The sequence below is a fragment of the Anser anser genome (genome assembly GCF_964211835.1).
Source record: "Anser anser genome assembly, contig: HAP1_SCAFFOLD_535, whole genome shotgun sequence".
Taxonomy (NCBI): domain Eukaryota; kingdom Metazoa; phylum Chordata; class Aves; order Anseriformes; family Anatidae; genus Anser; species Anser anser.
The window spans coordinates 6,561-19,634 of NW_028153725.1; the positions used below are offsets into that span (position 1 = coordinate 6,561).

At 35.2% G+C, this 13,074-nt stretch overlaps 1 protein-coding gene across 1 annotated transcript; it reads left to right on the forward strand.

The window, feature by feature from the left end:
- Positions 1 to 287: 287 nt before the first annotated feature.
- Positions 288 to 11,017, forward strand: LOC310890965 (adhesion G-protein coupled receptor V1-like). Its single transcript, XM_083853279.1, has 8 exons — positions 288 to 471; positions 2,221 to 2,347; positions 2,436 to 2,621; positions 4,471 to 4,651; positions 5,266 to 5,429; positions 6,067 to 6,190; positions 6,581 to 6,847; positions 9,334 to 11,017. Exons 3-8 carry the CDS (start codon positions 2,604 to 2,606, stop codon positions 9,462 to 9,464), a joined length of 885 nt encoding a protein of 294 aa, XP_083709405.1. The 5' UTR covers positions 288 to 471; positions 2,221 to 2,347; positions 2,436 to 2,603; the 3' UTR covers positions 9,465 to 11,017.
- Positions 11,018 to 13,074: the final 2,057 nt, after the last annotated feature.

Genomic DNA, 13,074 nt, shown 5'->3' on the forward strand with positions numbered 1-13,074 from the left:
GATGAAACACCATATCACAGAGGCACGTAGATGTATTTCCCTAATAAAGGGTTATAATCGTGGATGGCTGCTGCAGTTGTGATCACGCAGTCAGTAATCAAGCTCTTTGAGGAGGGCTTGGTAGGGAACACCTTGAGTGGCTCTTGACATGCTGAATTGGTCATGGGGTCACTCCTCCTAAGTGGGAACTGCCCACTTGCTGGCCTTTGTCAACAGGAAAATGCCAAGCAAGCAGGGTTCCCATAAAAAGAACATTATAAACTTTTGGAAAGTAAAAAGAAAGCCTTCTTTTTTTTCTTTTTCTTTTTTTTTTTTTTGTCCCTTTTGTTAGTTTTTTGTTCTTTTATAAGATGGGTAGTATTGAAATTTTAGTAAGTGGCACTTTCATTACTTTCTACATCCTCTTTTTTTTTTTTTTTTTTTCCTCTGTGTTGACAGGGTAGAGACAGAAAGGTTTGTCGTGTTCTTTGGGTAAGTGCGGTGAACTGTTTTCTGTCCTCAGTGAATCAATGCTTTGTTTCAGAAGTGGTTGGTTTGGACAGAAACTGTCTTTATCATTTCTTTCCCCCCCAAGAATCACGTCTCTGCATCTCTTCAGACAACGCATGCTTCCCCTTTGGTGTTTCGTTTGATGGCATGGGGTTCTTGCTTGAAGGCATTTCTTTATGTAGGATCTGTGAATGATGAAAGTTATGAATGCATGGCTCAGTGTTTGATATTTGAGTGTTTCATGGAATAATGAATTAATTGTTTTAAACTGCTACAAATACAGTTTGCCCCAACTAAATGGCTGAACTGATTAGAGTTACAGAGTAATTTTCTCTAGTCAAAGACAAGGAAAGTTATCTTGATTTAGACTAACATGCATATAATTTATATAACACAGGTTATTTTTTCTACCGACTTTTTTTTTTTTTAAACATGTAACAAACATGAGCACGTTACTCTATTAAATAGGTATTACCTATTTTGCATCCTGTACCCTGTCCTGTAGACTGTGCTACAACAATGCTAAGTTGTTTTTGTGTGTGTAGGTTCCAGTTACTTAAAACGTGCTTCTGGACACAGTTCTGGGCCTGATTTCAAAAACTGGATATAATAGATCACATTTCTTCATGAAATAGTGTTTGATAAAGTCTAGGTTGTAGCACAGTGAAAGCACAAAAATATGTACAGTATGCAGGACCACGATTTCATTGAAAAATACAATACTGACAGGAAACGTGAAAGATGCAAAGGAATCTAAGTACCTAAAACTACATGTAATAAATCATATGCAGACCATCAATCTGAAGGTGTATTCTTGATGCATCCTGCAATAGTGCTTCTCTGGAATTTTTAATATAAGAAATTTAAAATGATGAAAATTACTGCTTCTGAGGAAAGGCAAGCAAGTAATATGCAAGGTTCATTACTGTTATCAGATACTGCCCATTCCTGTCACAGAGTACGATCAAGATGGGTGTAGGAGAAGCCCAGAGAGAGAAATCCTTTACTGAGAGGAATCTGAAGTATGCGTATTTGGTCAACGTACTTCATTCTTGCACCATTCAGCATGTGCTTTAAAGGAGTAATGAGAAAGGGGAATGAGTCTGAGCTACTGAGAGCAGGTCCAACATTTTGTAGAGTCAGACAGGGATCCTACAGGTAGTCTCCACATCTACAGAAGGCAGGCTAACACAGAGCTGAGGATGAAATCCATGGTATCGAGGGTCAAATTTCTGCCTCTTTATGTCAGTAGTAAACTTTGACAAACAAAGCAATAATGGAAATTTATGCTTTTCAGTGTAATCTCAGCATAGGTGATTTTGGAATTTCCTTTATACCTTGATCCAAGTACAAAGTAGTTCTGAATTTAACTAACTTTTTTTTTTTTTTTTCCTGGCACTATTCTGTTTCTTTTCCTGTGTGTTGTGTGCATGTGTTATCAAAAACAGACAAACAAACAACAGAGTTACTAGCTATAAAAAGCTAATCAGAAACAAACAAACAAAAAGTTACTTCAGAGGCAATTATTTATTTTATTTATTTATTTATTCATTTTTTACGAATGGATAAAACATTCTGATGTTGTATCATTCTTAACTTGTTTTAATCCTTGTAGGTAACTGTTGGCTTTCATAATTTATTCATAAAATTTGTCAATATCCTGATCTCCTCTGTATGGATTTGCTAAACAGAGTTGCAACTTGAAAAAAACCTCTTACCTTCCTTTCTCAGGGTCAGTGTGGAAAATCAGATACTGAAATACGGGTTTACTACTTGTGAAATTACAATTTTGGAAAACGATGATCCTGGAGGAGTGTTCGAATTTTCTTCCTCTTCCAGAGGTCCCTACAGCATCAAGGTAGCTATCCGAGTAACGTCACTTAAACATTACAGACGACTTAGTTCTAACAGAGTGCTAGAAAAAGATTAATTTTATTTTTTTGCAGGAAGGGGAGTCTGTTGAGCTGCAGATTGTTCGCACTAGAGGAAGCCTCATCAGACAGTTTCTGCGCTACACTGTAGAACCAAGAGATAATAATGAGTTTTATGGAAGCACAGGAATTCTGGAGTTTAAGCCTGGTGAAAGAGAGATCATAATTACTCTACTGACAAGGATGGATGGGATTCCAGAGGTAAGAATTAATATTTTTCTCTCTTTAAATTGCATTCACATACATATTTGTTTGTCACTTACTAAAATATAGATGGTTTCACCTGTAAATACCAGCAATTTTTCTGTAACATTTGAAGGCTTTCTTTTTCTTAAGTGTGAGAAATAGATAGAGGAGGAGTGACTGAAAGGCCTATAAGATAGTCAAGCACCATATGAAAGCACTTTATATCAATACAAATCAGGTCTTGTCAGTCTTGCCTGAATATTCATTTCTCTGATATCTCTATTGTTTTGTAATCCCAGAAATCTGCACAATTTGAGGCATGTGTCTGTTGCTTTTCTCTTTGCTTTCTGCTTTTCTGTAGCTTGTTCCCTTTCCTGTGCATCAGCCATCCTGGATTCCATCAGGAAGTTTGCAAGGGTTTGATTTTACCACATTTATGTTAACATAAATTTTAGCTGCTGTGATTCAGCATTTTTTGCTGCCTTTACATGCACATTCCTATGCTGTATTTTGCATAAGCAGTTAGTTGTGTTTGTCTGATCCTGCTAATGAGCTGATCTAGGAGTAAGATGTCAGAAAGCCAGCTTTACAAAACATAAAGGTTTTAGGAAGGTTAATAATCTTTTTGTAGGGCCAGGTGGTCATCAGTCATGGATTGAAGGAGGGATGGAGGACCATATGATGAGGAAATCAGGGGATCACAGCAACTCCAACTTCAATTGCATAGGCTGCTGTAGAAATTCAGGTTTCTTTTCCCTACATACTCCAAAGAAAGGAGACATAAGAAGTCTGAACTCCACTACAGAAGCCAGGAACATAAGTTAATCTAGTAAAACTTAGGCACTAAAACAGCGGGTTATTTAATAGTTCCATTCCCAGTTTTTACTAGTTCATCAGCAGGCTGAGATAAAAGTATTTCCCTGCTTACAGCAGTATTATTAGACTAGGTAAGTCATCCTGCTGAAACGCTCAGGCAAAAACATACGAATTGTAGTGTCAGGACTAAAAAATAAGGAGGTCCTTTTATACTCTTCTATCTCCAAGAGTGGCCAAAAGCCACATACATGAGCAGGACATATATAATCACTTTCCTCCAGAATGCCATCCCAGCCTCCAATGGTGGGCAGTCCAAGGATGTCTGGAGTAATGGATGGTATCTTTGGGTGCCTTCAGATTTTCTTTCTGTTAATTGAAGCAGTTACGCTTTGAACGCAGGTAAGGTTTTAGCATCCATGACATTCTGTAGTACTGAACACCATTGTTTAATTGAATTGTATGTGAAGAACCAGTTCATGTGTGTTTCTTTACTGCTAACCACCAGCCAGTTTCACTGAGTTCTCCCCAGTGTAGAGTAATGCTGTTTTCTAGATAGATAAATGCAATATTTTTTTCTAATGTTCTCTGATACTTTTTTGAAAGTACCATGTCCCATTAGATTAATAAAGCCAGTTGATCAATTCTTTCTAAATTAGCATGCTGTCCATGGTTTAAAAATCTTTGCTTTACCTGTTACAAAGCCAGGAATCTTAAGAAGTCTTGGAGGAAAGAAAATTTACATTTCAGAGTGTGTTACAAACATTACTTGTGAAATTATGCGATTCTAAATTAAGTACACAAAATAAGTCCTTGCTTATAATAATAATAGACTCTTGGAGAAACTGATGCTTTTAGAGATAGAAAGTTCTAACAATTTCCTTTATTTGATAGCATTATACAAACGTTTATTGCATGTAGAATGTGTGTGATTTCATTTTAAGTTTGTATCCCTTTCTGCCTGATGGGGGACTGTGGACTATAGACCATTTTGTTTTTGATGTGGATGTTGAATATGTATTTTTGTTCTGACTGAGTTTCCCTCTTCTAGCTGGATGAGCTATATTCTGTGGTACTTAGTGGCTACAGTGAAATGCCAGGCAAGTTGGGGAATGCCACAATGGTCAATATAACCATTTTGAAGAATGATGATCCGCATGGTATCATTCAGTTTCTACCTTACGAACTAACAGTAACAATAAGTGAAAGCAAAGGAGAAGTCATCCATACCGGTAATTCCTTTTTATTAGAGTTACTTCTTTATCTGCTGTCTGCTTCTGCAAGTCTTATTTTCCCTGTTCTAGGATAACAGAAGTCTAGGAGACTTCTTACTAAAATCTCCACTCAGGACTTTACAGATTGGTACAATGCCAAGCAAGATGAGCAGCGGAGAGTGAAGTGGAGAAGTATGGGTGTGGAAAAACAGAGGGATTAACTGAGTAAAAAGGATTGCTAGAGAATTTTCCAGACAGGAGGGATGGAGTACTGATGTATGTGCAAAGTGCAACGTGGAGGTAGTAGCTCTGTTTGTGGAGAATGAAGAATGGGGTGTTATATAAGAGAAACATAGAGTTAAATCTTCCTATGGGTGATTTTAATTGATCTATTCAGTTATCAATTACTTTTACAGGCAAGAATTAACATGTGAAATTAAAGCAGTTTGCACTGCTTTAGTAATCTGTCTTTGTGTGTCCTTTTCTGTAGCACTCCAACATGTTACTGGTTTCATAAGAAGTGAAATTGGTTATTATTGTATTTCCTTTTTCTCAGTTTCAGATGTTTCAGATGTTCCTTTTTGATTTCTGTTGCTCTGAATATGCACACTGACTCTGTTTATGTTTTTTAGCTGTTTACAGAGTTGTAAGAAATCAAGGAAACTATGGAAATGTTAGTGTGTCTTGGGTTGTTGATCCAGCATGTACCAATGACGTCTATCCAGAGCAAGGGACTATTTTATTTGATAATCTGGAGTTTTCAAAAAATATCACCATTTACTCACTGCCAGATGAGGTAAACACTTTTACAGTGTTTTGGGGTGAGAATATGGGACAAAGAGTAAGTACTAAAACATTAGAGTATAAGGAGAAAAAAGGAATGTGTGTTTCTCAAGAGCCTAATAACTTGTAGGAAATATCAAAATACTTGGGTAGAACTGAGATAATGTCTGCAAATCATAGAGAAATTTCAGAAGCTGTGCATACCTCTAAACAAAAAAGGTAGAAGCTGAGAGTAATTGTACTGTGGTAAAGTTATAGGAAAGTTTGACTGAAACTCGTATCTTGATAACTGGAATCCTAATTTCAATCCTAATCCTATATGCTGATAAATTTGAAGTAATATAAGAAAGATTACACCTAATGATAAATAAATAAAGCTGTAAAAAAAACTACATGTATCAGAAACATAAAACTGGAAGGTAACTTTTGGGTCATCTGTGCAAGATAAAGAGGAAGGGACTTACTTACAAAAACTGTAGATGGATGATAATTTCTGTATAACTGTATGAATTATCATCCCTCTTGAGACACATAAGGACTGACAAATAAAAACAACACTCAAAAATCTCTGGCTTATTAATCCCCCTAACTTTTCATTTTAAATTCTTCAGTGTTTTGTATGCTAGAAATTAATGTCTTAATACTTTCAGGTGCCTGAAGAGGAGGAAGTATTCACCATCAGTTTATTCAATGCTACCGGTGGAGCCAGGCTGGGCAATGTAACCACTGCAATTTTACAAATAACAAAGAATGATGATCCCATTTATTTTGCAGGTTAGATATTATTGTTTATAAATGTGGAATACATACACTACCTAAAACGGACTTTTTTCACAAACCAGATCATTGCGAAATCGTAATCCCAAAAGAGCAAGTGGAAAAGCTCCCCAAACTTTTTTTTTTTTTGTATTTAATTTATATTTGTTTCCTTCAGAACCTTCCCATTTTTTTGTGTGTGTCATTTTTCTCTTTGTTGATGTTGAGATCAGTTAGGAGGCAAGGTACAAAATATTCTCTCGTACCTGAATTATTTCCTACCTTTATCACATACATCTTATTGTTTCATTGAAGAGGAAGATCCTACTAGAGAGAATTAAGAAAACAGAGCAAATGCAAGCAACTCAGGCTTGAACTCAGACAGATTTGTTGCTTTTGTATTTTCAGAACCTGTGACAGTGAGTGTTCAAGAAGGAAGTGTTGCAAACTTTACAGTCCTAAGGAATGGATCTGCTGATGTCGCTGTTGTTGTCCAGTATATTACTGTTAATGGAGATGCAACAGCTGAAGAGGGAGACTTTGTTCCCAGTGGAAAGAACAGTGTCATTTTGTTTGATGTTGGAGAAAGGGAGCAGAATTTATCTGTGTATATCAACGATGATGATACCCCTGAAACTGATGAAACATTTTATATTATCCTTTTCAATTCTACAGGTAAGTCTTCCTTTTTTTTTTTTTTTTTTTTGCTGGCAATTTCTTAGTATCTTGGTCTTATCATAAAGCAATATTTAAATGCCAAGAATTATACGAATAATGTTTGCTTCAAGATTTTTATACAATAAATGCATACTGTGTTTGAATTTTCATCCTTAATTATTTTATTGGAAACAAAAATCAAATGATAGAGTTGATACTTTGCCTGCAAAAACAACTGGAGTGAAAGTCCCTTTTCAAATATAAATGCTCCAAATTAGATGGACTTCAATACAAAAACACAAAGCAAAAAAAAAAAAAACAAAATTTAGTACCCAACAGTCTTAGGAAAAGAGGTATTCTTTTAGTTATTTTTTTCATGCTCCAGAGTGTATTACAAAACTACATGATTTTTGTAAAAACAAACAGAACTGCCATATTTTGGAGGAAGGGTATGTAATTGCTCTATTTTATTAGTAGCGAAAAGTATGCATACATTTTTTTCACTCTGAGACTATAGTTTTAAAAGGCTTAATTTGCAGAAAAATATATGTCACAATTTACCCAGGGGACCACCTCTAAAGAAAGGATTTATTACCTTAGAAATAACGTATTTTTGTTTATTTATTTATTTTTCAAAGTTTACACTTAAAAAGGAATGACCAAAATTATTCAGCCCATTCCTCACGTTTTTGAAATACATATCTTTTAGAATAAATTATCACTGTTATGTAATATACATGAGAAAATAAAAGTGAAGTATAAGAAATTCATAATTTTTCCAGAGCCCTAAGTATTTAATAAAGACCCTCCCCACACCTAGCTCCAACAAAACTCATGGTGTTGTGGGAGAGTCATTTGCAATTGTGTTATCAAATTTTAATTTACTGCCCTTCATTTTTTACTGTTCTCTAGTTGAGAGGTAATAACAGGCTCTGAATCTGCTGCAAATCTTTGCAATGCAAAGCAAAGCTGTATTGAATCAGCCATTGAAACCTGAGGGGCTGTAATTTAATAAAGCAAAGAAAGATGATGGCAATTAACCATCAGACTATACCTTCAGATTGTGTGACACGTTCTCAAAGTAAAATACCTACCAGGTATTCAATTCAAGATTAGGAAACCTAAAATTAGATTTCTTCATCTGTAAGCACGCTAAGCATCTTAGTTCTCATTACAGTCTCTGATGGTCTTAGTCTTTAGCAGTCGATAAGACTGAAGTGATTGAGGTCATGCTACAGTGGACACCCTGCGGCTGGCCTGTGAGTTTCTCACAAGGCAGCATTGATCTTGAGTTGAATCCTTCCCTGAACATTGGTAGCAGGCAGCCAGAGGTTGACAGGGAAAGCAGTAATTTGAGTATAAGGCAGCTAAGCTATTTCCCAAGGTCGGCTGGTATTCACTGTAGTACCCAGGTCTCTTATAAAATATCAGACTAGGGAAAGGATTAGACAAAACCATTCTTCTTCCTTCATAAGTTTTCTCTTTTGTTGTCTCTTTCTACTTTAATAACTTTCTTCAGGATCTACTGGTAGCTCCCAATACTACCCCATTGGGAACATATCATGGCTTTTCTCCTAGCACATGGGGAATGGGTATCCATAGCCTCCTTTTTCCTCTAAAATGAGCATCATATAGTTTTACAGCCATTCTAGAATCACTAAGAATAAAGAATATTTCTATACATATTCCTGAAAGCAAAAGTTGGTTTTCTTTCTATGATTGGTTACATACAGTGGCCTTGACTGTTCTGAAATTTTTTTGGGGACTGTTGTTCCTGAGAGAAAATACAAATAGAGGTATATGAAGTGAGAGGAATAAGCACATTGTTTAACGTGGAACAAAATTTAGTCGGACACTTTCAAAGAAGACAAAAAATGGGGTGGGTGTGGACACATTATGTTCATCTATGGACAATGCAATGGAGTTAGAATTAACATCCCTTAATATTTACCTGTACTAATATGCACACTGAAATCCTGCTAGCTTCCCATCTACATAATAAGAATCTTATGTTTCTTCCTTTTAGATATTCTTTGATATGGGAGTGAATAAACTCTTAGACATTGCTCATAGCTTGTATTTAGTTTAAATGCAATACTTTTCTTCTAGGTCTAAAGAAGGTCGGGGCTCTCTGAATACCTTACTCTTTTATTCTGTACCTCTGAATATCTTATTCTTTTGACTTGTCCAGATGATCAAACAGAAAATGTTACCTCACATAACAACTACATGCAAGGATACTGTGTAGTAAGAATCACATCTTCTCAGTTCATGTCATTTTTCCTGAAAATCTTACGTCTTGCTCTCTGGATGGTACACTACTTAAATACTTTTACTCTGATTTGCCTGCTGCTGAATACCTCAAATTCTGTTTTTCACTGACTTTTATAATTGTCCTTTTCTTTGTATAAAAGCAATTGTAGTGAGTAGAAAACATAATTGGATTTAGAGTTACCTACATTTCTGATTCCAATTTTAATAATAATAATTGTCCTCTTTTTTAGGAGATACAGTTATCTTTAAGGCTGGAATGGCAACAGTTATTATTGAAGCAAATGATGATCCTAATGGAATTTTCTCTTTGGAACCTTTAGAGAAGCCAGTTGAAGAAGGCAAAAGTAACATTTTTTGGTAAGTAACGTTTAAAGAATATCTTTGCACTCTTTTGGAACTGGTGTATGTGGTACTTTATAAATAGCACTTTGATTAAATCAAATGCACAAGTGTGCATTGATAGAAGTGCACTATAGAAAAACAGTTTTACAAAATTTTGGATTAAATGATTTGTAATGTGTTGAAGACATCACCTGTAATACTATGGAGTATACAGTAAATATTAAAAAGTGCACAGAAGCTCATGTTGAAATGTAACTAAATAAGACTTCAGCATTGATGTTCTGTTATAATCTCAGGAACCTGTAGATACAGAAAAATCTGAATGATTGAGCACAATATAACCTAGGCTGACAGAAAAAGAAAAAAAACCACTCAACAAATAGCTAAATAAAACTGTGTGGCACTAGGTGGCTTTTTGTACCCATCTTTGAAATTTTCAACTGCAAACTACTGTATTCTTTCTTTCTGTTTTTGTATTTTTTTTTTCTTTTATCTGTTAATTACAGATTGAAATCTATACTTAAAGTCCGGATGTGACACTCTTCATTAGTCTGACCTTTGAAAGTATTTTCCTTTGTGCCACCATGATATATTGAAGAATTAGCAGGGTTAAAAATTGAATGCACTTGGCATCTCGCCTTGTTACATTCATTTCATAAATTTACTATGGGGTTTTAATTGGATGAAAAAATGATTTTTCGTTAAGAAATCTTGAGACAGGCTGTAAAGAGAAGTTAGGTCACAATAAATGCGATAGTGCAAATAGTTAGGGAAGAGGTTCTTCTTGCATTTAAAAAATCATCCTTTTTTTTTTGTCTGTTTGTTTTAAAGCCTTGAAGCAGATGCTTATGGCTGTGAATTGGTTCTTTATGCTTGTGTCAATACATCTGAAATATGAATAGTCTCAAGAAAAGAGGATATTAAGTTCATTGTGTGTTTGTTGTTGTGCTGTTCACTGTTTTGGGCTTTGTTGTTTTTTTGTCCTTTATAGTCTAATCTGCAGGATAATTTTTGTGGATTTGGTGGTGTTAAGAATATTGTTTTGATGTAAACATGCTTATATACAGGTGCTTTATGGAATTATAGGATACCAAGATCTCCAACATCTGAGGAACCTGCTCAGTCATCATTGATAAAATATATTTACTAGGGATCTGTCTCTTCCATACTGTCACTACTTTGACAGTTGTGTAGCATATAAAAAAGTGGTCAAAGTAGCATGTAACCAAACCACCGAAAACACAGAGGTTTTAATGAGGTAATTGGAGTTAGTGCAGCAGCGCTACACAGCTGGGATAGAGCACCCTGGTTAACGCCACAGAAGAAAAACCTTTGGAAGCAGAAACAACATAAATGTGTTGCTGTGGCTGGACTAGTTTAGCTGAACTAATTCTTCAACCTGATATAATCTATTTATAAGGCATTTTATGTCACCGTGCAAACCGACAGAAGCAAACTTCCTGTATGTAAGCGCACTCTTAATAAAGGCACTGTATGGGTCACTTTTTATTTGTAGTGCCTTTTTGAAATTAGTGTAATTGTGTTAGCAGATAGTTACCAAAAAAAAAAAAATCTTTTCATTTACTACGTTCTTAATCACAAATAACAGTAGATTTCTGAAAGCCGTAGAATGTAATTCTAATTTAATACAAGTGTAAGAAAAAGTTTAAGTAGACTTGATGACTGAAAGGAGAAACGTTTGTGGTTAAATGTAGATGATTCTCTTTCCTGTCTAAGAGTGTCCAAGTATATTAATTTTTAATGTTAACTTTCTGAACTATTATGCATTCATATTTATTATTATAAATTGGAATTACAAGACACAGTGATGTGTAGCTTCACAGTAGTATTCTGCATGGACCTGCGTATGCTACTTCTGTTTTCTAAAGTACGTATTCCGGGAGTAGAATTGTACTGCAAACGTGGTTGCCTTTAAAAGGAAGGCTTCATGGAACAGTTGTAGTATATTAGTATTTTACTTTATATTACATAGTATATTACTTCTTACTGTAAGGAAGATTACAGTAAAAGGAGTCTCCACATTTTCCTTTTCTACTCAACGCTGATGCATGCCTGCCAGGACTCTCATTCTTTCTGTATCACTGAACAGGATTTTGAGACACAGAGGACACTTCGGCAATGTTTCTTTGACCTGGCAGTTGTTTGATAATAACTCTGCACTGAAGCCAGGAGAAGAATTCTATGAAACTTATGGGACTGTGTGCTTCATGGATGGTGAAAGGTCGAAGTCAATAACACTACGTGCCATTTCAGATAGAATTCCTGAATTCAATGAATTTTACATTCTAAAGTTGGTGAATGCTTCAGGTATTGTCTTCCATATCACCATTTCCTTCATATCTGGTAGAAAAGAGTTATGTTTAATCAATCAAAAAGAAACCAACACTAGAAAGAGCATTGCTTTGAATCATGTCTTGATATCCTATGCTTTTCTGGTAAGGTTTTAGGTCTTATTTTTCATTTAATCTTGATTTCCATATATAGAGAGTTACTCAGTTCCCGAATTACTGTTAAACACATTTTGGTGATCTGAACTTTAAAAGGGATGCCTCTTGGTTTTTGAAATTAAGCTTCTTAAAGTTCAGAAGTTTCATTTCAAAAACCAAGAGTTCTGAATTTCAGATACATAGATCTCCATGCACAAAATATAAAACAAAGATACTAACAAAGAAATAACAAAGGTATTAAAGGTTATGTGTGTCTACCATAATAGAGGTTGCTTTTTTGTTTGTTTGTTTCCCTAGAGGAGGTAAAATACTTGTAGTTACCACTTCACATGACTTAAATTACAACTTTAAATTGCTACTGGACACATTTCCTAATCTGGATTAATTCCACTTTAGTACTATTCATGGTCTTCTGTGCTCTGATACAAGTGAAAATGTGTGTTGGCCTTTCCTGTAAGTGAAGTCCATACGGATGTACAAAAGATTTCCTGCTTATAACAGGTAGATCACTGTACACTTTGAACACGGAGATTCTCCATTCACAACATGATCTTCATATCATGAATTCTTACTGTGCAAAGATAGATGACTAACACCAGGACTGGGCAGCAGTTTTAACACACAACTGGTTACTGTTTCTGCAAGGTGTATGTACTTCTGTATCAGAGGCAACAGGCAAGATTTTGCCATTCTCTATTCCTGTAAGTCTTTGAGCAATACAAGAATTGAATTTGGCCCCCATGCTTATCAAACGAATCAAAGGTAACCTACCTTATTGGCTAATTAAGAAAAGATGGACCTTGTCATGTTTCACCTGAAAGACATCTGTGTGTTTTACAGCTGAAAAATAGCATGTGGGTTTGTTTTCTACTGAAATTACATCAGCACAGTGTTTTAAGAATAATACAATTAACCTATGTAATTTTCAAGTTAGATCATTTGCTATAAGTCCAGAGGATCTTAAAGGAGGGTTTGAGGTTTTTTTAGAAACTTGTTTTATTAAAAAAAAAAAAAAGTACTTTGAAACTTTTTTCTGAGTGTGTTGTTTAATCATTAACTTTTACTCTAACTTCTATTACGCAGGTGGGTCTCCTGGTCCTGGTGGTCAGTTATCTGAAACCAGTCCTACTGTAACTGTCATGATCCCTTTCAATGATGACC